Here is a 26,428-nt window from a genome sequence, read left to right as displayed (position 1 = left end):
ATATGTTTTTGCTGGGTCACAGAGGGTACGATGCTTGCGCTTTCTTGCTCAGGTGTATTCAGGCCTGACTTGAGACTTGGTGTGGCTTATACGCGGACAAAATCTGATTTTGCTAATATCTCCCAAACAAAAATTGCTATGATCACCAAACTTGGCAGCTACAACATTGATGTCGGTCCGAAGATTATTTCATAGTATGTTGCCATGGCACCCAATTTAAGGAGGCTTAAGGCTCAATTTACATTTTTTGAGTTCAAGCAAAAATTGGGAATACACAAAGACAATAGAGAAAGCCTTAAATGGTATATTTAAAAGCGTCATGAAATTCCCCACATCATCTTTAAATTGCGTCCAGCGTCACGTGACCGTGAGAACCGTTGCCATGGTAACATAGTTTCGTTTGTATTTTAGCAAATGCTGTAGATGGACAGCAAGTGCTTGCTGGTTTCATTAACACCTTGTGTCCCCGAGATATTGATGAAAGTGTGTGTGTTTACAGGCCTTAGTGCGCAGAGTCTGGGGCGAATGTATTTTGTGCAGACCGGTCATGCTTGGCCGTGCACATTGTGCAACCGACCTGCTCACTCTGCAGGTCGCTATCGCGCACGTCATGGTGGCACTTTTGTACTGGAGTCCCTGATCTACGCTCGACCTTCAACACACATAAAGAAGACTACCTTAGTCGTTGCGGGGAGGTTTAAGTAAATTGAATCGACTTTTCTTTACGATATAAAAAAATAAAAAAAATCACACATTTCGTCCATTGAACAATGTAGCTGCATCTGAGGAATTCTGCTATGCGGTGGTAGACTTTGGAGCAAATAAACAATCCTTAGCGGCTTGAACCATTGTGCTTTTTTATCTTCTTAGTTTTATAGAGGTGACGTAGGAGCGAAACATTCTCGTTTAAACAGGAAGTTGAAAGATTCAAATACATCCGCACTTGATGAGCGCTGTTTCGAAACCAGTGCGCCCGTCTGAGCAAACTCGAAGCAGACCCTGGATGATGTATATACCGTACTGATAATGCTTTGAAAACATGAATTATAAATAACGCCAAACTGTGGCCTCTACGATAACACACAAGAATGTCACTGGAAACGGAGACCACACTTTTCAGATGATTACAGGAAAGGACTTCGAGAAACCGCAACAAATCTTAAACAAGGTAATAACAGACATATGTACTTCTGTTTATTTATATCTGTCCTGGAATTGGAGGAGGTGTGTAGGCGGAAGGATTGCTGTTATATTTGCGTAGAAGCGTAAAACTCAGGGTTGCGTGGCGAGCTGCAAGAAAAGCGCTATTTTATTTGGTGCACGTTATTTCTGGTGACGTTTTGTTAAAGGTGCAATAAAGCTTATAATTTGCTCTCGCACCCAAATCGTCAACGCGGAAGACTATCGCGTCTGACTGAAAGGGGAATTTAGCTCTACCTTTCGCTCCTAACCCCACGTGTCTGTGTTCTACAAGTTCATAGTTAAACATGTTCCGTGCGCGGGTACCTGGTGTAAGACGTGATGGACTCGATCTGCTAGATCCGTTACGAGCATTCCAAGATTTTTCCGCAACTATTTTACTGTGCAAAAAAAAAAAGACATGCAACTTCTTAGCGATTTCAGATTAACCTTACATCCTTAGGACTTCATGAATTATTGAGACAGATTTGCAAATCGCGTTATCTCTTGTCCTTTCCGTCGTGCTGTGATTTATCAGGCATTCGATTGCTGCTTCCCTGGCTGGCAACCAATGCTTTAAAAACACTGACTGCAGTATCACCACCCAAGACTCGGTATTCTTTGGCGACAGAATCCCGGTGCAGCCCAATCCATTATCTAAGCTGAGCAGGTAACGCCTTGTTGTACGCTTTTCTCCAGGACAAATTCTATGTGCCATTGATAACGCGCCTAACTTAATACTTTAAGACATAGCCCGCATGCCATCATACATTTCTGATTTAAGTTTATCTTAGAATGTCAGTTGTATAGGGTTGCAAGGTGCATTTATTGTTCTTTATCGTCCATTGCGATTTTTGCGCGAATTTTAAATGATTTTAATTGGCGCTCATTCTACTTAGAAATCTCCCAGGAGATCGCTCCTGGTTTTCTTTTCATTTGTATTTAGAGGCATAGCAGCAAGTATGTTTATTAGCGGATTTTGTTAACTGGTTATTAACTTGGTGATCATTTGTCAAAAAAGACAAAAAAGTACCAGATATTTGAGAGAATTCTGGTGCTACAATTATGCTCGACCTGCTAAATTAGCTTGGGATACAGTTCATTTAAATGCGTTCTTGTTAACCACACCAATAGCCAATCTTTTCTTACTAACGAGTTCTGCTCCAAACGCAATAACGCACTCGATCAAATGATATTTCCACGCAGTGTTTTGTTGTAACATCATATTTGAGCGGGTCAAGGCTTTTGTCGGGCGATTTGCGAGACCTGCTCTTTGCAGCGGGTGTACTATGTTTCAGCAGTTGACTAAGCGATCTCTGCTCCTACTTTAATTATTCATGATTTTTGAAGTCAAACGCTGTTGACCTGCAAAAGATAACAAAACTTCCAACGCAAACTGGACCGCGCGAAATGGAAAGGTAAAATTGTGAAAGAAACCTGCTCTATGGTAGTCTTCTTAGCTTTATCAAGGTAATAAAGTGTTTGGGTTTATAGCATTGCAGGGGAAGGCGGCAGTCATGGCTGGTATATCAGACCAGGTCTATGATTCCTCAGAGCGTTATATCCCCCGACGAAATAACCGTTTTCAATTCGTGACGAGTCATTTTTGGCAAAATGCACCGTATACAAGACAAAAAAATACAGTAAACATTTGTCTGCACAGTAATTTGAATGTTTGTTTCTACGCAAAATGATAATGTTTCTACGCAAAAAAATAATACTTTTGCATGTCTATTTGATCAGTATGTAAATAGCGAAGAAAACCTAAATGTGATTGCTTCCCCGGACAGCGTTTTGCTTCAGCTAGTATCCGAGAGAAATGATTCATCATCGTACCATCTTTCTACCGTTTTTAATATCTGTCTTAGGCGTTGCATAGGAGAGCACGTTTTAGGGACGATCCCGGACAATGCGCTGGCAGGCAGACTTTTGGGTTCTCGTTTGATTGAGTTTTTATATTCATATCATGCAGTTACATTTCATATTGTCTACATAATCAACATAAAGCCTGCATGTAACCTTTACTCGGTGTTTTGCGGAGAAATGATCAAAAGTTAGCCTCAGTCCAAGCTAGGTCGCAGACCAGAACAAGATGTCCAGACCTGCACGTTCAAACAAAAAAAAAAATATCTATGATAGCGCACAGAGCGCTTTGTTGGGATAGAACTTCTTATACATTAGCAAAAAAAATCCAATAGATTGTGAAAACCCGTATGACTTTTAAGACTGGAAAAGAATGATGTAGCATTTGATCGGCAATTACCACTCAAGGTAACTCAAAAGACAAAGTAAATATGCAGCCCGCGAACCGCGAGATTAGGGCAGGAAGGCGGGATCCCATGCTGAGCAAATGTACACGAGACTCGATCACGACCGCGCATGCGCTTCACCTGGCCTATTGAAAGGACACTGCGATCTTCGCGCCAGGAGAACCGCCGAAATAACCAACGTAACGTGATAGAATTAAGATGATAATTTATCGCGTATCATATAAAAAGCGGCATAAATAGTCGATTGCCCGCCTGTATTCCAAAAGGCCTCCGAATATGTGCTTTCTGACCTGGGGTATAAACAAATAAATACATTGCAGGTTTATTTGCACAGTTCTATGTTGCTTCAGGCCAAGATTTCCAAAATTGCAAAAAGTGATACCCCATGGAAGTTAGTAGGCAAAGACATTTAGATATTGAATCTAAAATAGCAGCTTTGGTTAGTTCTAGCCCGGCATGAAAGGAAAGGGCAATTGATTCATATTCAATGATTCATATTCAATTTACTCTGCAGATAACATTTCAAGACAAAGTCACGACTATCTTTGCGGTTGCATAGCCCACCGCAAACTACTTTTTGTTGCATAATTGATCACCCCTGGATGAATTCCAACAGACATTCTCAATTGTCCATGGGGGATTAACAACATAAAGGTACAGGTGAACTTGTATTATTATCAGAACAACCGGAACACAAAGAATCCAGTAATCATAGTGCTCTCCGAATCACCTCGTTTGCATATCGCACGAGTTTGCTAACCGCCGCTGCACTGCGCATGGACATTGAGCAAACCGGGTTGGGGGAATGTGCGCCTGAAGTATAAATTCACTGCTAAAAGCTACCTTAACGAGCCTAAAAGGGCATGCCAGGTCCTGAGATTCGCATGGTATTGAGTTTGCTAGAGCTTGGATATCATGCGTTCTTCTAGGATACGCCCGATCTTGACCACGCGACCTCGAAAAAGGATTCCATATATACTTAACAAGGAGCGCGTGTTTCCGGATGCAAACCACGTCTGGTCCTGTTTTTCGAGCACGACGTAAAAATTGCTAATTCATTCAGGAGCTCATTAATTCCAAGCCGGCCGTTTCCGCTTGTTTGTAGCCATGCTGGATGTTGAATGAGCGATTATGTGCACGCGCCTGTTAGCAGCTGCCGCGGCGCTATGGACATTTAGCTCCGTTGCGCTTCGTTTAACCCATTCAACAAGCCATCTTTTGTTTAGCAAAAATTCGCAGAGCTCACAGCTCAAAAATAAAACCAATATTTCTTTGCAAATTCTTCCGCATCATAGAGAGCTATTTTGGATGCCTTAATACGTGCCACCTGTAAATGGGTGTATAGTTGAGAGTTTTATTTAATGGAGAGTCTAGGTAAATAAATAATTCTTTCACATTAAAAAAATTGAAGCGAGAAAGCGCGATCGGAATCTTTCTTCGTACGTGCCGGTGTAGTGACCTCTCGAAAGCAACGGTTTGTCTCTTCTTCAATTTTTCCACCTCTACGTAATGATCGTATGGCATATCCAAGGCAACGCACAAAGGTTATAAACGTGCTTTCGGCGATGGTCGTTAATAGCCTCATTAAAATTCATTATGCTAAATGTAAAAACAAACGAAGGCGATGAGCGCGTGCCACTGTTCACAAATAAAGCCCCGGATCTATTGTCCGCCCACTGAAAACGATCAAAAACAAGCCGGGAAAATTGCAGATACGGTTATGTTTCAAGAGCTGAAACATATGAAACTCGCATGTTTACGATAAATAGGATTAAGAATTAGTTTGATCGACATTTTTAGTGGTTTTGGCAAATTTAAATAAATAAAATGCTGAACGATGCGAAACCAATGAAGCGTAAAGAAACCTGACTTGCAATATTCTTCGCAGTTCGGTATTGTGTATGTGATTCAGTTGACTTTCCTATATATTTATAGGAGAAACAATTTGAACACTAAAGCTTTCATGCGGGGGTTTTACTTAGCCCGTTGTGACGTAGTTTGACTCGACAAATAGAAATACCCATGAACGGAAACAATACTCCTCGCAAATTTCCGGGGTACAAAGCGCGCTAGTCTGCGAAATGCAGAGCCTCCACTTGTACTGGATAAAATACAAGGGAAAGAAGTTTCACGAAATAGCGTGCTTCTAATTAACAGACGGTTGACAGGAACATTTGAGTTCATGAATGCTTTAAATAACTTCAAACAGGAAGTTGTATAATTTTTGCATTTGCAATGCGTTAATTAGGTCTTGCATTTGCACATCGAGGTATACGCAAAGCTAGATCTCAGGTTTCGCACAGGAAGTCAATAGTGGCTTCCTGAAATCGCAGAAGGGTTCTGGAGGGGATCTTTCCCAGGTCGGTCTCTTATTTGTTTATGTTTGCACGAATTACCAGTGAATGCGAATCTATTCCCCTGGGAACAGCTGTGGCCTGTGATTGGTTCGTGGGCGGGCTTGTCATTGTAATATCAAGGGAAGTATATGACGTAAGCATGAATAGACGAGTTTGTAGGCCCCGGTCAGATAAACGTAGGAAAAGCTGAAATTCGCACAACAAAGTCGCTACTCCTCGATTTGAACCTATAACGCAGCAAAATACGCTTGAGTCGGAATAACATCTATTGTGGAATGCATCTAAAGTCTATCCAAGTGTTTTTGGAAACCGGTGAATGATAACGAGAAACGAAAGGTAAATTTCATGCTCCATTCTTGAGCGCGTGGAAACGGTCTCACACTACACTTGATGTCGTCATGATTTGCTCCCCAGAAGAGCGAACTCCACTGTTTTCTGGCACCTTCGGCTATCCTAGCCGCATATACGCGCTTGGTATGATGTTATGGTCGTTGCAGGGGAATATGGTTGTGAAATTCGTGTGCTTTCGAGGTCCAGGCGAACACACAAAGACTGAATGAAAGGCGCTGCCGAACCTCGTACAATTTGCATCGTTGCACGCCGTAGCTCTCCCAGTCAGCATTTCAAGCCTTCCGCTTTCGGTCACTGTAGCCGACAAATAATTTCCTACTCTGTATAAATTATGCGTGTTGTATTGGAAAACACATCGACTCATACAAGATGATTTAGACATAGACAAATTTATTGATGGCTGTTCTTATTCTCTCGTTTCACTTTTTGGACGCTTTTTTCCTGCTGGGCTTTTGTGGTGCGAATATAGAAAAAGACGTCAGACACTCGAGGTTTTGGATTGTTTTGGTCCAGTAAGCTCTTTGTGAACTAACACATCCATGAATTATTTCTAAAGAAGTCTGCCGTAGGATTTAAAAGTTTGCTTTTAGGATTTTTGGAAATTATTTATTTCTACCGATTCATCTCTTGACCCTTCGCTTTAAAATACAGTCTGTTTTATTTTTTATACCTGAAAGGTAAAATTTTCATTGATTTTAAACACAGTCGACTGCAATGTTCAAGGCTATTTCATTTTAAAAAGAATCGGAACAGATTCGCAAGCATTTCGGGAATTGAGAATTCCTGGTGTTTTGACCTGTGTAATCTACAACATGCTTTTGCACGCTACTGGTACACCGTGAAAAAGCGAAAAAACAAATAGTCGCTGCTTTCCAAATCACTCATCGATCTTCACTCGGACAATCCATATCCAATATAACACAAGCTGTTGGGTTGTAGGTTAGGGTTATTTATCTTGCAAATAGCAAGCTGATATCGTTGCAGTGACTAATTGAACTTGTTTGTATTTACAGTTTGGGAGATCAATCATTCAACTGAAACGAATCGGCCACGCGGCAAAATCATCTTGAACAAATTGTTGAGAGAACAGTGGGTTGAAAAATGTCTTATGAAAACGTCCCTTGTGCGAGTCCTGACACAGAAAGAGATGAGGAGCCTGCTCCATCTCTCTACGGCATCGAGACAGCGGACGAAAACCTGCAATTGGCGAAAAAGAGAATTGAACCAATTGTACCACCATCACGACTCGCAGAAACTGCTAACATTGAAGACCACTTGATAATGAATGAGGAAGAGATCGCTCAAGCTACGAGGGTTAATAGAAAAGACTTTGAATCCGAAGGGAAAGAGAAACGCGAGGAGGAATCAATACCACGAAGTGAAGATGATCGAAATAGTTACGGCTCCCTTCCACCTCGCGCTCGCTGGAGGAGATGGGGTGAATACGAGACTCAGCCCAACGAAAATACGAACGCGGCAGAGGTTCCGACTTGTGAGTTTAGCGAGAGAAATGACAGAAGTGATTCAGTTATTAAACACGCTCACGATGCAAAAGAAGAGGAGTCCACTCGCGGAAAAATATCGCTTGATCGCGAGGACTATATGAGCTTGCAGTGCAACGAAAACATTTCGCGGGATGATGGCGGTGCGGCGAGAAGTAATGTGGACCGCTCGCGCGGCGGTGTCTATTATTATCATCGTGACGAAGCGAGTGGTAAATCTATGGTGTCGAGAGATGGAGACGGCTATGAAAGCGATACTGACAGGTCTCGTAAAGCACCGGAAACTGATAGTCAGAAACCTCAAGATCAGCATGCTGTACCTCAAGCATATCACATGCACTACCCAAACATTATGACACTTTCTCAAGCAGGCGGTATGGTAGGAGCTCAAGCTTTAGCTGGAATGCCTGCTCATTTACTAAGAGAGCATTTGATGCGCATGCACTTTGCTGGAGATGGGAGACAACCTAGTCAGCGGGGCGACTATGCCTCCAGTCGACCTGAGCAGCAAGTCCCTGTGGCCAGTAGCCCCGGTGATTCAGCTGAATCAGTGTATAACGCCCTTCCCAGACATGCTCAACCCGTAAACACTGGCATCCAGTACGTGGATCGCCAGGGTCTAGTGCAACAGGGGTTCGCAGTAATCCCTGGAATTGGCCCTGTCCAGGTCTCCATGGATGGTAATGGGGGGGTGTATTATTCAGCCATTCCCATGGGCGCAACAGATCCAAGCCGTTATGACAATTTCACAAGTATACAGGCTTTCAATAAAATGCAAGCTGAGAATCAGGCGAGACTACAGACCCAGCGGCCTTCAGCAGGAACCACCGTCTCCACAAGTGAGCAACAGCAGCCACACCACAGCAAAGAAAGCACACAGAGTGAGTATCAGCATACCTTGATCTGTCTGAACTGTCATTCCTCACATGTGATGTCACAAGCCCTTTGTTCTCACCAGCTGTGCTCCCTATGCATTCAAGCGTGTTATTTATCAGTTCTAACATGCACAATGATCTGTTGCCTAGTGCTCAACTACGCAACTAACACAGTAATGCCTAAAAAAGCAGCACCATCGCATCATAGTTCATAAAATTCCAAACATTGTGAGGATTGTAGAATCCAGAGCTGCAGAAATTGGCAAGTTTTCAGTGCAGAATTTGTTTGTGTGATGGAACGTTTCTAGATTACCAGACTTTGCATGGCTATTGAAAAATCTAGCCAGACTTAGCCATGCTAGCATGCAATGCTCAAAATAGTACAGTACTGAAGGTAAAACAAGGTATGTCCAAGAATTAGATTTAGTCTATATCCATTTGGATTTGCTAAATAGATATGCAGAGTTCTTGTGTAATTTGCAGCTTGGTTTTTAGCATGTGTGAGCTGCTTTGTCCTGTAATTATATGCATGATTTCTTATTTTTTGACAGTGGAGTTTTGTTATGGTATGCTTTAGGTTTTGTGCTATTACAGTGATGTACAAGACTTTTTTTCTTCCTTCTATCATAGCCAGGCGAACAACTAAATATTTTTTAATATGTTTTAATGTTATGACTTGGATATGTTAATCACATTCTGTACTCTTAATATCCCTTGAGTTCTGGCTTAGGTATTGGGTTTGCTTTGTAAAGTTTTTTACCTCAAGCTCTGGAGTCATTAAATTTGCAAGTAATATTATTTTGTAGAAACATGGCCAAGCAAGCAGGGGTGTCTGGCATGCTAATGTTTTTGTGTGCTGCTTGAAGGTTCCAGATAATGTCACATCAAATCTGGGTCCATGTAGTAATCAGAGTTCACTTATTCTAGAATTGTCTAGGTCACCATGATATTACATTCTGAACTACCCAAATTATGCAACATTTTGAGGTTCCTGTGAAAACATGTTTCAAATAACACACATGGCGATGAGCCAGACATAAACCTAGATAATTCAAGCCAAGGTCCATCTCTGAGTGACCTTGATAGGGTGACTACAGAGGGTTTCTTGAGGTCTGAAATTGATCCAAAGCTAGTAGAGTTGAACTGTGCTCTTCCCCATACATTGTATTAATACATTCGTTTTGTTCCTTTTCTAGATGCTGCAAAGTCATACACTAGCTCCATGCATACAAATGCAGTCCTATCTCCAACATCTTCTGAAGAGCTAAGGTCAACTGCTTCCCCCAGCCACCAGAGTGGAAGCAGTAGTCCAACTCCAACTTCCCAGGATGAGTCCAGCGATAAGAAAATACTGCAAGCAAAAGCAAAGGGGAGACCCAGGCCTTATGGCTCCCGGCCGGAAATCAAATGTGAACAATGTGGTAAAATCTTTGGTTCGTCTAGTGCTCTCGCGAAGCATAAGCTTACACACAGTGATGAAAGGAGATATGTCTGTTCCATCTGCAGTAAAGGATTCAAGAGACAGGACCACCTGTAAGTGTCAACTTGTTGGTTATATTTATACCATATTACAGTCTTACTGCATATCTGTAATCTTCCTAAGTGGAATTGCTTGCAATGCTTTCTGTATGTATAACCCCTAGTAGAAGCAATTAAAACAGCAAATATTTACTTGTTTAGCAGTGACAGCAAAAAGTGTCATGTTAGGCTAAGACTTATTGTCCCAGTTGTTGTGTTTCAATATTTCTATTGAGGAATCTTTTAAAATTAAGGAAGTATAATTGTTTTGTATGCAATTCAGCATTTTATGATTTGTTAATCACCTTAAGAGTGTTAATGACACTAGAGCTTTTGTTTTGACAATAGAAGCTGTCATCCCTTTGTAATATTGAGGTCACCGAACATCTTTCAATTTTAAGTTATTTACTGTAGAAGCTTAACAAAAATTTCTAAAAGAAGACATATTAGTTGCTTAACTAAAATTTCTCTTTTCTCTAATGTAGTTATGATCATCAGTCAAAACATATCACCATTTCTTTGTTATGACTTGTTTAGTTTATAACTTCTAAAGCATCCTTTTTTTTGTTTAGAATCAACATATTTCCCAACAGGAATATGTATCAGACTCATACCAGAAATTATTCACTTGCAGTACAGTATTGATTTTTTTAAATCGTTTTTGAAAATTTTCAGTACAATTTGTTTATTTTTGCTTTTTTGTTTTAATTTGTTATGTACTTTTAGAGATAGTATTAAAAAAATTGCAATCCATCTCTTTTATTTGCTTAAAAATAGTTGGAAGAGATTGCTACTTTGCTCGATGCTGTAATTCAGGAGCAAAAAATCTATCCTGATTGACAATCATGGTTTAAACAAGGTTTATTTATTTTTACCTACAGCAACGGCCACATGGTTACACACCGGGATAAAAAACCCTATGAGTGTAGTTATGCAGATTGTGATAAGAGTTACTGTGACATGAGATCACTACGGCGACACTTAGAGAACCACCATGCCGCCAACCAAGCCGCCAGCGGTAGTGGCAGCAGTAATGGTAGCCGCACAGCCAGTCCTGCCCCACCAGTCGAAAAGCCTGCTGGTAATACCGTCAGTGCTGTCACTGTTGTCCCAGCTATTGGGCACATGGAGTCATCAACCAACAAGATGGTGGTCAAGCCTGGGCGCGGCCGTCCACCAAAGGAGAGGGGCTTAAATATTGAGGGTACAGACTCGGGACGCTCAACACCATGCAGCACTGGTGAGCCTGGACACGACCAGGGAAATAAGTTGAGTAAAAGAGAAAGGAGCAGTGATAGTTGTAGCTCAGATGGCTCTGATGGACCCCCCAATAAGTTAGCCGCTGCCGAGCCTAAACCTCATACTGCGATGGCCATGCTGAAGCAAGCTGCTGAGCGTGTGCAGGAGCAGCGTAAACAGCATGCATTGGTAGAGCAGCAGCAGCAGCGTTTCTCACAACACCCTTACATGGTACTTCATGACGGCCTAGCTTACCCACCCCAGTTGTACGCAGCACAGGTTTATCCAGGGCAGGATCCAAGATTCGGGGTGTACCCCTATCCCCAGATGTTTGCACAACAGGTTTATCAGCTAAGCAATGGGCAGGGTGTTGTTATTGGTGGTCAGGACCTTCAGCGTCAGCAGCTTGCAAGCAGGCTCCAAGCTGAAGTCGAGAGGCAAAATGAGCTAGCCAAGCAGAAGGCACAGATGCAAGGACAGCAATCGGCCCAGCCGTCACCAATGCAAGAGTACCCCTCACCAAACGACAACAGGCCGGATGGACTCTATCGCCAGAAAATAGCCACTTCAGGTACTCCGACTGATGCGACCGCCATTGCTCTTGCCACTGCTAAGGACACCGCCCAGCATTTGTACTCACGGGAAAGCTACTTTGGTGTACATCCATCTGGGACACAGTGGCAACCGGTGAGGATAAAAAAATATTTTTTTTAGGTCTGTTGTACTGACTTGTGTGAATGTTTATTTGATATTCATAACTTATTTAGAAAAAATATTATTTTGGGTTTGATCATAGGGTAGATTTGGATCTCATTTAAGCTCATTTAGTTTGCTCAACAGATTTTTATTACCATTGCTCTCAGTAATAGATAATGGAACTAATGTGTTCACATTTTGCAAAGTTACTGTTGACATTTAGGTTTCTATAATAAAAATTTGTCCCTTGAGCCTTTTTATGTTTTCTTGATAATGAAGTTTAGTATAATCATATAAAGTGTGATAAATGTAAAATTTAAAAAGATTTGAACATATATGTTTTACTACATATATGTTTTGCCTTTTTAAAGCACAATATATTTTTCTCTTTTAAGAATTTTGACTTTATGATATTTCATTCATTGATCTTGAAAATAAGATTTTTGAGGACACTATCTATTTAAGTAATTTTGCATTTCACACTTCATATCCTTCTTCTCTTTCTAGTACACACTTGAAGCTATAAAAATGTTCTTTATATGTTGTCACTAATGCTAGCCACAACAACTGTGTTTCTTAACCACTTCTAATAAACACCCAATGAGGTTGGTTTCTAAGGGAATATTATTTTGTCATAGTAATGCTTGGTTGGCTTCCCTCATTGAAAATATCAGAAATGCTAGAAAAGAAATATGTACTTTTGTAATTATGATTTGGAATCTCTACCTATATTTTGTTCTTCTTATTTTCAGTTTTACAGTCAAAGGCCCACATATTTGTAGAATCAATTTATTTTGAAGCATTAATATTAATTTCCATTGTTGAGTTTCTGAGGCAGCTGTGTCTTGGTTATCACTCTGGTGACAGGGCACCTGTATGGCTTCCACTCTATGATTGGACAATTCATGACAGGCATCTAATCTGATTGGCTCTTGTAAAGCTTTGTGGCAGATCCCCTTCTTGCAAATTTGCATTTTTTTTTCTCTCTCTGCACAACTCAAATTATTCTATTTTTTTCCCTTTCTGATGACTCCTTGATCATGTGACCTTCACCATCCTTGTATTTAGCTTTGGCCTATTTGTAGCTTACTATTTACCTTAGTACTTTGGACACAGATGCAATCATTTGTCTGGAATAACCTACAGTTTTCACTTCCCTAATGGAGATCTATTTTCCTCTCACTGGTCTCCTACAATTTTTTGGGATTTCCCTTATGAAAAATTCTACCAAGCAAGAAATACACCAACATTATGGTTAAGGCAGGTATCAAGAATAATTTCCACCCCTAACTTGCAGTTAATGTTTTATAGCTAATCTTTGCTACCACAATAATAGAGTATCTACAATTTTAGATTTATTTTTAGGCTACCATGATTGTGTTTTGCTGCTAAGGTTGTATGTACTAGGTGGAGAGAATCATATCACTTGGAATTGCAACCTGCAATTTACACTAGCTTTACAGCAAATTGTCCTTTTACCTGTAGTCACAACCAGCATTATGTACTTGGGTTATTTTTATAAAGGACTTCCAATTTATTTTTTTGCTACCTATAAAACCTGAAGATAAGTACAATAATTTATTCCTATTATCACATCAGAGTCATAGATAAATGCCATCTTATTTGATTTTTGCCTGGGTATTATAGGTGAATTTATTTTTGCCATTGTAGTTTTTTTAAAGGTGCCTTATTTGTTTGTGGTCAAGTTCTAAGTTCTACTGTGATATTAAACATGTTCTGGTTGCTAAATTTTGCTCTCTACTTTTTACTTTCTGTAATTTTAGCTTTCTCAATATACATAGATCTATATTTTTCATGTTCTCCTTGTGATATCATTAGCTACTGAAGAGCTGCAATTTTGTAGCAATAGGAAAATAATTTGATAGTTTTCTAATCTGTTTTTGAATACTGGACTTCACAGCTTTAGGTTTATAGAAAGAGAATTTGTTGTCTATGCATAAAAATATTCTTTTCATGATTATTTGCCATAGTGTATTATATTCTGTTTTGTTCTTTTAAACTTGGTTTTATTATTATTATTTTGGTTACTAATTGTACTTAACATGCAACATTTTAATGTCTACAGAGTTTCCTTTCCTATTGTTGTAGTTTATAGATAAAAAAGAACAAAATATGATCTAGTATCCAATAGCTTTGTCCTAGGTTTTGAGTAAAATTTACATAAAAGCTGTTTTTGCCTAGATGCTTATGCAATATTTTAAAACTTTTTGTAGAATTTTAATCATATAAGTTGAAAACATTAATAGTTTATTTACTAATAGTTTTTATATGCTCCTTTGTTTTTATTTTTTCATTTTTTTTTTGGGGGGGGGGAAGGGTGTCCAATTGCTAATTTTTTTTTCTCTGGAAGTTTGCTGTTTTTTTTTTTTTTTTTTTTTTGCTAAGACTTATTTCAGAGGAGTTACCTGAGTTTGTAAATGGAATTAGAATGTTAACCTATATTTATTGCACTACTAGGTTCGGTATGATGAGACTATTCAACATTCTACCTCTGATATGGGCAACGTCAAGACATGTCACTCCCAGTCCCCTGATAGTGGCACATCAAGTGATGTAGAGGACAGGTACCCCCGTGGGGTACATTTTGCTGCAAGTGTCCGACCCGATAACATTGATATCCCTAGGAAACCAAGAGAGTTTTCCCAACAGGGAGGAAACCATTCGCAAACAGACATTAAACATTCCAGAGAGCACAGAAATGATAGTGACAAAGACAATTCAGTTTTTAGAAACCCTTCAGATATTGTTTCTCCTCGACGGAAGAGGCCAAGGCCTGAACCGCTCAAGATCCCGCCGTCTGTTAGTACAGCATACAACAGTCCGGCCTCCCCGCATGGACGTAACAGGACCTGCTCGCCACCCTACACTCCACCACCTATGCTTAGTCCAAGGAGTATCTTCAGTCATGTGAATGCTGCCGGGAATCTCACACCAAGATCCGGGGTTCCACCCATGCCAATGACACCCAGTCGTCTCATGCTGAGTGCCCGCAGACTTAGTGAGTGTCTCTTGATGCTTAGTCTGTGAATGTTTTTCCCTACACATATTATTTTTTCTCATCTACATTATGGTTCTAAAGGCACACACTGTCAAGGGCTACTCAGAAATTGTTTTAAAATTTTATTTAACGAGACAGTGACTACTGATAGGTTCACAGTCTGTTTATGTGTTAAGCATTTTATCTGTCAATCCATCTCTCTCACTACCCATATCTAACTTATTGGTGTTTTGTATTTCTAGGCAGCAATGATGTCGATGATGAACTAACATTCCCTGAACCGTAAGTATATATATATTTTGATTTATACTTTGTAATAATATCAGCTAAACCTTACACTCTACACTTTCAATCTTTTTTTACAATCAATTTTTACCTTTCCAGGAAAATCAATATTGGTCCCCAATTCCAGGCTTCAATTCCAGATGTTATTGGTATGTTTACATACATGTATATACACCATTTTCCATACCTGATACTTGAAGAGGCTTCTCATATTTGTCAAAACTTACTTATTTTTTTCTTTGATGTTTAGCACCTAAAGAAAATGCAAGGCATGATGACCATAAAGCAACGTTAGTCTGGTATCCAGTGGACGAACGGAAAAGAGGGAGAAGAGAAGAAAGTAAGAATACTTGCATTATCATTGATTGTGGATTTCTGCTTAAAGGGTTTCTTAAATTACTTTACTTGATTGTGGTTCTTTTTGCTGTTCATCTGATATTAACTTAAGGAAGGAATGGAATTTTATGTGTGAACTAGATTTTTAACTGTTTGTAACAAATGACGCAGCCACTTTCTGCACAAGAAGACACCATTGTATAAGTGTACAAGATAATTAAAATGACCATATTTTTTTCTAGTTGAAGCTTTCTTAGACATGGCTTGTTCTGTGGCTGTTGTTGGTGGAGGCTCTAACAAAGAGTATGCATTGCATATACTTCACAAAGCAGGAGGCAATCTAAAGGTACATAGTTCACATGAATAATAACAACAGAAACAACAATAACAGTAATAATTTTATTATTTATATAGCGCAAAATTCATTGTCTATATGATCTAATCCACTTGAATGAATCATTTTTACAACAGCAACCCTTTAGTCAAGTTATTACATTAGGGCAAATTACACAACACATTGTATAACTTGATAGTGTATGATTTCATGCTGGGATATTTTTCTGAAATTCTTTTTATGTACCACCCCAAGACTGTATCTGTACAATTTTACCATGCCCACTAAATAAAAGGCCCCTCAAGACTTCATATAGTGTACCCAATTCTATTATTTTGAGGTTTGCTGATCTTAGGTATATAGTAAGACCTCGTCTGAGAACACTCAATTAAAGAATCTGCCATGTTTACATCCTAGCAAAATACCAAGTGTGAAAAAAGGGACTTATCTAGCAGAAACTAATCACTTCTCTAATTCTTAGGAAGCAGTACGGCTATTATTAAGTAAGAAGCATGTGACCAGCCCAAGTGATCCTATGTATAACTACCACTACGAAGGTATGTGAAAGAATTGTCTTAAAATTGTTTTATTCCAGAAAAAGTTCCACACCCCCCTTGTACACATTCCCTACCCAAGATACAGTGGTAGCGTGGAAAACGCCTTTTTACCCTAGGAAATCGGCACTCAAAGATGCCCCTCCCCCATACCCCCAGAATTTCTAATTCCCTTCATAGAGTGTAAAATAGACCTGACCAAGAATCACATATTACCAACGAGAGCAATAGCATGATTATATTTGAATGAATTTTCTTTTCAACATTGTTCTCTGTTTTCAGGATCTGTAAAATGGGCTTCTAAAGAAAGACAAACATTCAGAAATTCTTTTAGACTCAAGGGAAAAGACTTCAATGACCTCAAGAAAGAGGTAAGAAAGAATAACTAATGATTGAATATAGAGGGTACCTCCATCCTACATCAAGGAAATAATAATAAAATGAAACTAACTGAAAAATTAATTTATGTTTGTGTTTCATATTGCTTTAATAACGTGTGTGAAAAGGATGTATATATTTTTCTCTCCATAGATCGGTGAGACGAAGACAGTCGGAGACTGTGTCGAGTTCTACTACTTGTGGAAAGCAACACATCCCGAAGCTGTCCGAGGCAGGACTCGCTACGTCGATTCCGACTCGGAGGAAGAGTACGAAGAGGAAGACACTGGAAGTGAAACCAACAGCAATCCTTCACTTTTTGAGTGTGATTTCCCAGATTGCAGCGCGGTAAGTCTAGACGATTCCCGGATGATCGTCCGCGTGTTGCCGTCGGCGGGAAATTATTTTGGCTGTATTTTCAATCTTTAGAATTTTATGGAAATATAATGGAAAATTGGAATCAACTTTTGTTAGGTGCCCTATAAAAAGTTTTCAAGTGTTGTATTTTTGAAACCTATTTCACAAAGGACAATAAGAGTCAATTTTAGAATTAAGGCGCTAATCGTGTTGTTGTTTTGTGTTTGTGTTTTTTACCCTTTTACGTTGGTTATTTCGTCTTATTTGGTAAGATACCCCGATAAATCGTCATAACAGTTTGACAGCTGCATGCATTCACACCATGACAAAAGCCCTGATTAGCCTTCCAGTGAACCCTTGAGCTATGTCTAGCAGCTATCTCTTGTCCATTGTTTGATATGCCTCTAACGACTCACGCAATTAACACTTCATTTAACCTGACTGAAGATTACGCCTGTATGAAGCGTTTTTAAAAGATTTTAACTAGTGCCAACAGGATCAATGCCTTGTTTTCCTAACATCAGTCCTTCATTTTCTAGGTCATTTTTTTTAGCCTTGTTAGGACTTGCCTTTTCTTGATTAGGTAAACAGTGTGGTAGGACGTCAAGCGAGTAACTATCACACTAAAAATCCGTCGTTTTGCCCACACAAACACTCCATTATTAGACCTGCACCTTACAAAGATTTTTTTAGCCGTTTACCTTGTTTTTTTTTGTATTATTATTATTAAATATGTATGACATATTTCTCTTAGACTTATAATGTTGTTATTTCCTTGTAGAAATTCGTCTCCAGACAAGCGCTGAACGGCCACATACGCGTCCATGGCGGGAGGTCAGTAGATTCTCTCATGTTATTTAGCCTGCGACCGCCAAGAATTCAAGAATTTGACTTAATATTTTCAATTTTGCGCCATAACCATGGGTATGATAGACTACGCGCTGTATCCAGACCTGAATTCAAATTTCAAAATTCTGCGCGATTTCTAAAACTACGAATTTAGCATTGTACTCATTGTGATATATTTGTATCTTCAGCTTTATGAAGCCTAGCGAGCCGCGCAAACGACGTGCACCCCCACCAACCCTGGACCTAGATCACGTGGTAGTTAAGAGGCGAAAGCCCCACGTGCCTGCCCCGCCCCCGATGCCATTAGTGGAAGGGGGGCCTCTCCCAGAGTTCGCCTGCAAAGTCTGTGGACGGTAAGCGTGATTGATCTGTAACATAAGGGACCTAATATTTCAAAATGAGACCGATAATTTAGAGCTGATGGCATGTTAAATAGCGCGGATTGTAATAGATTCTTTTGTCTCTTGTCGGTTGAGATCTCGGTCGGCCCTCCGGAAGTCAACTGGTGACAGTGCAGCTTTAACTAAGGTGTTTCCTAATATGAAATAAATAAATAAAATTAATTATTATTTTTTTGTCTTTGCAGAATTTTCCACAAGATTAAGAGTCGGTCAGCACACATGAAAACTCACGTGAAAAGGCCGGACGACGACGATAAGAACTCGATCCACCGACAATAAATCGACAGAACTCGGAAGTTAGTCGGGCGTAGAATGTACGAGTAGTCGGAGTGTCAAAAAAGGCGAACTTTCAAAGTAACCTTATAGAGTTCTAGCTAATTTGTCAGACGATTCCGAGATAAGCATGTTGGGAAAATCTAGATAAAATTTGGCATGGAAAAATTTTGGTTATTTGCATTTTTTCATGCGAGATGTGATTGTTCTTTTGTTACACTCTTCACAGCATAGAAACTGATTATAAATCCTGCTGTAATTTAGCGGGCTGAATAAGAAAGTGCATTGTTAAAGAAAATGAAGGCTCATTTTGAAATAATATACCGTGACAAAACTTTGTATTTGTGCTTGGTGTATAACTAATTTATTGTAATTCAGCGAGGCATGGGCCTAATGAGAGTACCGGTTTAACTTATAGCCTTTGCTTTTTTTCACTCTTTCTTCGTCAGAATTGGCCCGTCATATTTGTACATTTGTATTTATATTCTGGCGTACTATTTCGCCGTTTCTATTGTAAATTAAACACGGGCCAAGTATATATTTTAAATAATCAATGAAGCCCTAGGTTCACTATGACAGAGATAGCAAATTCTTCCTAAAACCTCGAAATTGAGAGTTGTTATTATATGTAAAAATATATTCTACGCCATGGTTCATTAGCAGTGTACGAATTGCTACGTTTAAACAGGATCTTGCCGTTATTATCGGTTTAATTTAACCGCACGATAAATCATTTAGACATCGCAACTCCAAATATTTGCTTGAATTTTATTTGATATTATCTTTAATTAATTCCTCGATAGATTTAAAAGTAAGGAGAGCTATTTAAATTTCCATAAAGCTCACCTGCTAATGGTTTAACATGTGTTTGGTTATGGTAAAGGCAGTAAATTTGAACCAAGGAGCTGGCTCATTAAATTGGTTCAATAGTGTTAGTGAGTAAAAGAGCAGTTATAGACTGCAGGGCAGTCTACCCAGGCATCGAAAAGCTGTACATAAATGCCTGTATAAATTGTACTACGTTTGGCGTGAATAAATATACAATGGAATTTTGTGGTTTCGATGTTTTACCAAGGGCGATTACGGGCTGTAGAGGGTAAGAAAGGGTAGATTTGGTATAAATGGAATGTATCTCCTGCGTCCACTCTTCCGTCGCAATACAGAAAAACAAAAATGAAGCAGTGGTTTTTGAAACCCCTAATCTACAAAATCAGCCATATTGAAAAACCCCTACCCAAACCATCTCCCTACACACAAGACATTTCCTGCCATATTCCTGCTATAATTTCTGGCCCATACGTTTTCACTTCACCATCCTCCCTTTATGGAGTTGTTACATAAATGGTGTGCCATTCATGAATGGTGTGCCCCTAACTGGTGTTCTTTTCTCCCTTGTTCTACACGGTTTCGCTCTTATGCGAGAGAGGGTGCTAGCCCATGTGAAACGGGCTGGGAGGTGCGAATCGCCCCTCCGGGCCTCCCAGCCCCGTTCCAGGCTGGGGGCTTTCAGTGGCACCGAAACGCGTTTCGTGTAGATTAATAATTGCTGATTATTAATCTACGTCGGGATCACTTCGCGTAGATGGGTAATTAGCAGAAGTAAATCTACGCAAAACACACTCCGCGTAGATGAGTAATTAGCAATGGTTAGCAATCATTAATCTATGTCGGGGGCGCCAGCGCCTTGTGCTAGGACCTGAGGGCCGTGAAAACGAGGGACGTAGGTTGGGCCGCCAACCTACGGGGCGCGGAATGATCGTTTTTCGGCCGTAAATTCAAAGCCGCTGGCGTGGCGTTTAAACCTGAGTTTTACTCGAACACCTCGCTCCCGAACTCTTCGCGAATTTCTCGCAGCCACTTTTTCATCTTTTCGCGTGTCTCCAGGGAGGGCCCTTTCCTGCCTTTTTTTCCCACGCGGTGCGAGGCCGTGTCGAGCTCTGATAGCGGCCTTGAGCGCGTAGTATCTCTCTTGTTCCTGAAGTATTAGCCGAAACTCTTCGTCTGAGATATGCCCGTCCTGCAGAGCCTTAGAGACCAGCTCGCTGATCGAGTTTTTCTTACTCTCCGCTAAAACCATCGTGTCTTCGTGCTTAGCCACCTTGCTCGTAAGACCCCTAGAGACCACCCCCGCGCCCGCGCCCACGACACCGACCAGCCCAGCGACCCCTGCCAGCGGACAGAATTCTATCAGATCTGATCAAAACCCCTATCCCACTCAAAGAGACCCCCACCCCGGCGCTGGATAGCGCCCCTGCAGCGATGCCGGATGCCACAGACACAGCATGGGTAACGGCAAAGGCGCGCTTATACTTCTTCCGCACCTGTCGATGATGCGTTATCTCGTTGTCTAGAACCGCCTGAGTGTCACATGTTCTCTGGAGTCGGAAGCTTTGCACGTCGCCGCCGATGCTTGCCGGAGCGGCAGGCGTCATGTGCGTTTGCGGGCAAATCGGGGGGCAGACACTGGGAAGCGAGGGGTATATGGCACCGCTGCTAACGTCGCTGTTTGCCATGCTTGTTATGTCGGACCTAGGTTAGCTCTAATACGAGGCGAACAGGCTTGCCCTTTAAGTCCACCCGTCTACCGCGGTCATCCCTGATCCATATTTGGATACTCGAGACAAACTCAGAGGAAGATGCTGCGACACAAACGGGGATGTCGGGTCCATAGACGACTTTCTCGTGCGGCCTCCCGCGGGTTTATAGGCAAGCGAGAACGTTTGAAGGTTTGCCTAAGGAGAGGCATTGCGTGCGGTCTACGATATCGCAGCAGATGTAGAGGTCGGCATTCTGGAACGCAACGCCGTTGGACACGAGCGCGGTCTTCCCCTTGCAGCTCTTGGACTCGTTCTGTGTTCTCCTGGATGACCGCGTCTATCTCTGCCACGGACCCCATCGCCAGCTTGAAGCCTTTCAGCTTCAACGGGATAAGGGGCGTCGTCTCGTCGTCCCCCGCTCCGCGATCGGCGGACGCACCCGGCAAGGTATCGTCAATGTCAACGTCAACATCACCCATGATTCGTGCACATAACTCGTGCTACGCTATATTAGACATGTCTAACAGCCCGCACCATAGCCACCCGGCTTCGTACTTTATATATATATATATATATATAATATACGTAATAGGGATGTCAGTCAGCGATAAACTTGTTCCCCAACGAACACCCAGAACTCCTCTGGGGTTGAAAGCCGAGAGAACTGTTCACCGGGTCACTCTCAACCCGTCGACGGCCTCCCCAGGCGAGACGCTATATGTGGCGGTCCCAAAGCTATCGGAAGGCGTCACGCTCGTGCCTGGCTCCTTGAGGGTCGGTTTCGATCTCTCCATCTCAGGCCAAGCAAATAATACCGTCGTGAACAACGTCGGCCGAAATCTTGTGAGCCGCCTGAAAATCACGTTTGCAGGAGAAACGCTCCAGGACACCAACCGCTACGATGTCTTCAAGACGTATGGGGAGCTTTACCTGTCCAAGGTCGAGAAAGAGGACCGCCTGGAGCAGGGCATACAGTCAGAAAACATGCGCAAGCTTCGCTCCAAGGCTGGCGATAAAGCGACTAGTAACGCCAAGGAGAACGCTCCACGGGGCGAACTACAGCATCCCGCTAGACCATTTTATGCTGACGGACCACGGCGTACTGTACCCAAGGGCGCTCTCCGAGGCGCTGCTCTTCGAGATCACGCTCGCAACGGTTGACCAGGTAGTAGTCGGAAGCGATGCTACCAAATTATCCTATGGCTTCAAAAATCTAGAGCTGGAATACGAAAGCCTGAGGGACGACAACCTCGCCCGGTCCGCCTACCAAAACGGCACAACGTTCTTCTACGAGCAAGTGAACCTCCACAAGACCTTTGTGATTAGCAAAGGGACGGACAGCATAATCAACGAGAGTGTCAACCTGCCGCGAAGGTCTATGAGTGGTCTGTTGCTCCTCTTTGTGGACTCATACACGGCAGGGGCTCGCGACTCTGAGAAGTTCGTGTACCCCGACATCAAGAGCGTTCGCGTTACAATCGACGGCATGCCAAACAAGGTCTTCAGCCAGGGGCTGCGCCCCACGGATTTCTGGAAGGAGGCGAAAAGGCAGTTCGTCCGCCCCTCCTGGGGGGGGGGGGGGGGGGGAACAAAGCGGAGCGCCTGCCGCCCCGGCAATCAGCCCCGAGTCGTTCTATGGCGATAACAACTTTGCTCTGTGGATCGACCTTCGAACGACGGACGACAGTGCTATCCATGGGGGTGGTCTCCGATTGGTCAATATCCGCGACGGTGTGCACCTCGAGATAAAACGCACGGCAAGCGGCACGGGTACCGTAAACTGTCACGTGTTTGTGGTGGCCGACGCCCAAATGAACCTTATGAACGGACAGCTAGAGTCCAAACAATACTGAGCACAGACACGCAGTGCGCGAAGCGCTGCGGCAGCGCGGTATGGACCCAAAAAAAACATCCCATTTAACGCTCTCATCGTAGGCCCGACGTCATGCGGGAAGACCCGATTCATAGTGGACCGGCTGCGCGGCCCTTTCCGGGGCAAGTTTGACTACATCGTACTCATGTGCCCTACCTTTGTCTACAACAAAACATACGACGGCTTTGGCGAGGGCGACAATCGTCTGTTTGTCATCACACCTGAGGCGGGTCAGATCGACATAATGCTGAGGTTTGTCTCCGCTCTCTTCGAAGGCACTAATACGCTAATCATACTCGACGACTGTGCGGCCTCGAAAGACCTAAAGAGGCGCCCTGACCAGCTCGTCAACTTGGCGTTCAGCGCGCGCCACGTGGGTATTAGCGTGTGGGTAATCACACAGCAGGTCACCAGCATCACGAAGCCGTTCCGTGAGAACATCGCGGCCTTGGTGGTCTTCTATACCCCGAGCAGAGCGGACATGAAAGCTATCCTGCATGACTACGGCGCGGAGCTCTCAGAAGAGAAGATGAAAGAGTACATGAAGGCCCTCAAGACGAAAAAGTTCTCGAAGTTAGAGTTTTGCTTGCGTCACCCTTATACCATCGCCCTAGTTGAACGGTAAGCGCAGTAAACCACCGCCCACGTATGCCCTAGGGCATAAAGCATTGATCACCGGAGGTGAGAAAACTGAGGTAGCAGACGCGGGGGAGAAACTCGCGATTCTCGTAGCCTCGGGGAAGTCGAGAGAAATGGTAGACAAGGCCCTGACTCACGAAGACGTCAAATGCATGAGCGCCGAGGAGGTGAGGAAGTACGAGAAGCGATACGAGACCGCTCTAGCCAGCAGGACTACGGACGCCCTGGCAGACAGCTTTCTGAAGCTTACGACCAAGCTAGTAGGCATGGCGCTGCCGATAGACAGTGTGGTCGATCTTCACAATGACCTAGTGTCCGACTACATCATTAACAACGAGCTCCGCACATTGTGCGGAAGCCTGTCTCTACGCTGCGGTCGTTTGATGGCTTTAGCCGTCGGGGCGTTACACGTAGCACGTCATGTGAACACCGCCGGAACGGCAAGCGCTGACACGCGATGTCAACACGAGGTAGCAGTCGCGGACTCACCAGTGGTTTGCCCGCAAATGCACAGTGGCGAGTCTGCCATCCCAGAGTAGACGTTCATTTGAAAGCTTGCCACTTCTTCAGCAACCAAGTAGTTGCATCACAAATGGAGGAACCTCAAGGAAGTACTAGTGCCCAGCATCTCGCGGAACCTGACAAACAAGCTGCGGAACAAGCTGCTCATGAACCTGCACGTACGCCTTCGGCGTTGGCGGAGAGAATCACGAGCCCCGAACCACCCGCGACCCGACCTAAACACCCTGGGCGAGTCAAAGCTGGAAGGCGCTTGGCAGAGTGGAACCGACTTAACAGAGCGAAGAAAAAGACACTTCGTGTCGTGCAACACGTTGGGTCGCCGGTCGCTAGCGAGCCGCAGGGACGCGAGGGCTTGCGCGCGCGCGCCGAAGGCATACACACACCAGTCCCGGAAAGCAACTCTGCTTGGTCGGCTTGCTCGGTTATCGGGGTCGCTGGTCTTCTAGTGTCATTGATCGGCCTCTACACACGTAGGCGGGAGCTAGCTGCCGCGTTCACTCGTACACCAGCTGTTAACCAGCGAGCTACCGAACGTACCGACAACGTGACTCCGCCCGCAAGACCGCCGCTGGCGGCCGCACAGCAGATCAAGGATCGACCACTTGCCGTTCCGGCGACAGCGATACGCGCTCCCGGACAGTGCAAATCTCGACTGTAAGCAATGGAGTAAGCAGACATTTAGACACGAGGGCCCCACCCATATTCGCGCGTCCGTGCATCGCAATGTCGACGACGCAGCAGAGCAAGATTACAAAGACCATCACCGACGCCGCAGTCATAACCGGCCTCGTCGCCGGTATCGGCTGGGTTGGGCGCAAGGTCTTGCGCGAGGACTTCACCAAAGACCCCTTCGCGAACGCCATGAACTACGCAAAGATGACTGCCGCCGTTGCAGGTGCTGTCGCTTTGAAGGGTTACCTTGAGGACCAGAAGATCCTGCCCATGTAGTAGTGTACTGTGGCACACTACTACATGTGTAGGCCGTGTATTAGACTCGTGTTCACGTACACACAGCACGTGAAGTGTGCGCACGTGAAACGTACACACACTACTCGATGGCCTCCATCGCGGTTTTGGTTGGCGGCGCCGTCCTAAACGCGACTGCATTCGTTGGTGGCAACTACCTCGCAAAGTTCCTGTCGAACGATGAGAGCCCTGCCTTAGCTGAGAAGGAGAGGCACGACAAGGCCCTAGAGAAATACCAACAAGACTATGGACGCTACCAACAGCGGCGACAAAAAATCCTTGATTGGCAAACTCAAAGTCGCGAGAGAGGGTCCCTCGCAAAGCAAAACTTCACCGACAATGACTACGCGCTCAAACTCTACAACCAGACCCGGCCAAAACAATCCCTGGAGTCGATGCGGGCTCCTAAGCTGTCCGACTACTACATCTCCAGCAAAATGCAGAAAAACGCCGAGTTGGCGTACATTGGCGCCGGCGCTCTCGCCATCGGCTACACAGCTAGCCGCTTGCTGTGATGTAGCTGCCGTTCCGGCGCTGCATCTAGGCGGCATTTTTCCATGCTGCGCGTATGCGCATTCGTATACGTATGCGTATGCGTCGTGGTCGCGGTCGTGGACATCTTTGCAGAGGTTGCGGCCACTAGATCGCACGGCAGACTCGGCACAGCGCTTGGCTCCCTGGCCAAGCTCCCCGACTTCTTCGGACCCCAAGCCGCTTCGGGTCGCCACTCGTACCCAGGTTTCTTGTGGCGCCACTCTCCATTCCTCAGATTTCGCTCCACGAGCTTTACACCACTGGGCACCGCCTTTGCGTATATGGCATCTGTGCACACTCGGAGGACGTCCTCGCGAGGGATCCGCCTCAACATGCGTCGCAACGCTATGTTTGTGTACGCCAAGACGAAGGCCCTGATATGGTACCATCGTGAGCCCCGGACACCGTCTTTGTATTGGATCAGATGAGCCCCGTCGGCATGCTCGAAGTTAAGTAAGTGGTCGGTGCCCGCAAGGAGGTTCGTCAGATACACGGCTTCTTCACGGTCGCGAACTACGATCGAGGACTCGTCGCCATGGCGAGCGCACTTGCCTACGAAACGGACAGCGAGATCTCGACCCTCA

The 26,428-nt window shown here is 43.5% G+C and overlaps 1 protein-coding gene across 3 annotated transcripts; it reads left to right on the top strand.

The window, feature by feature from the left end:
- The first annotated feature begins 1,013 nt into the window (after positions 1–1,013).
- LOC5518889 lies at positions 1,014–19,822 on the top strand. 3 transcript variants are annotated; one of them, XM_048730151.1, is made up of 15 exons: positions 1,014–1,168; positions 7,171–8,540; positions 9,731–10,067; positions 10,934–11,978; positions 14,466–15,006; positions 15,249–15,288; positions 15,391–15,440; positions 15,542–15,631; positions 15,870–15,973; positions 16,443–16,518; positions 16,798–16,886; positions 17,047–17,241; positions 18,032–18,084; positions 18,288–18,452; positions 18,686–19,822. In XM_048730151.1, the coding sequence occupies exons 2-15, from the start codon at positions 7,259–7,261 to the stop codon at positions 18,777–18,779; spliced, it is 4,161 nt and encodes a 1,386-aa protein (XP_048586108.1). In that variant the 5' UTR covers positions 1,014–1,168; positions 7,171–7,258; the 3' UTR covers positions 18,780–19,822. The 3 variants fall into 3 exon arrangements, with proteins under 3 accessions (XP_048586108.1, XP_048586109.1, XP_001638811.3); XM_048730152.1 differs by lacking the exon at positions 1,014–1,168 and adding an exon at positions 3,964–4,103; XM_001638761.3 differs by lacking the exon at positions 1,014–1,168 and adding an exon at positions 5,946–6,142.
- Positions 19,823–26,428: the final 6,606 nt, after the last annotated feature.

The sequence above is a fragment of the Nematostella vectensis genome, chromosome 7 (genome assembly GCF_932526225.1).
Source record: "Nematostella vectensis chromosome 7, jaNemVect1.1, whole genome shotgun sequence".
NCBI lineage: Eukaryota > Metazoa > Cnidaria > Anthozoa > Actiniaria > Edwardsiidae > Nematostella > Nematostella vectensis.
Note: the sequence above shows the minus strand (reverse complement) of the source record. Positions and strands in the feature narration are given on the sequence as shown.

What these genes read in the sequence shown, in the direction of transcription:
- LOC5518889 (XM_048730151.1), top strand. Translation starts at nt 7,259, where the DNA reads ATGTCTTATGAAAACGTCCCTTGTGCGAGTCCTGACACAGAAAGAGAT. An exon ending in AAGAGGGAGAAGAGAAGAAA is followed by an intron (nt 15,632 to 15,869) that starts GTAAGAATACTT and finishes ATTTTTTTCTAG; the next exon opens with TTGAAGCTTTCTTAGACATG. An exon ending in TCAATGACCTCAAGAAAGAG is followed by an intron (nt 16,887 to 17,046) that starts GTAAGAAAGAAT and finishes TTCTCTCCATAG; the next exon opens with ATCGGTGAGACGAAGACAGT.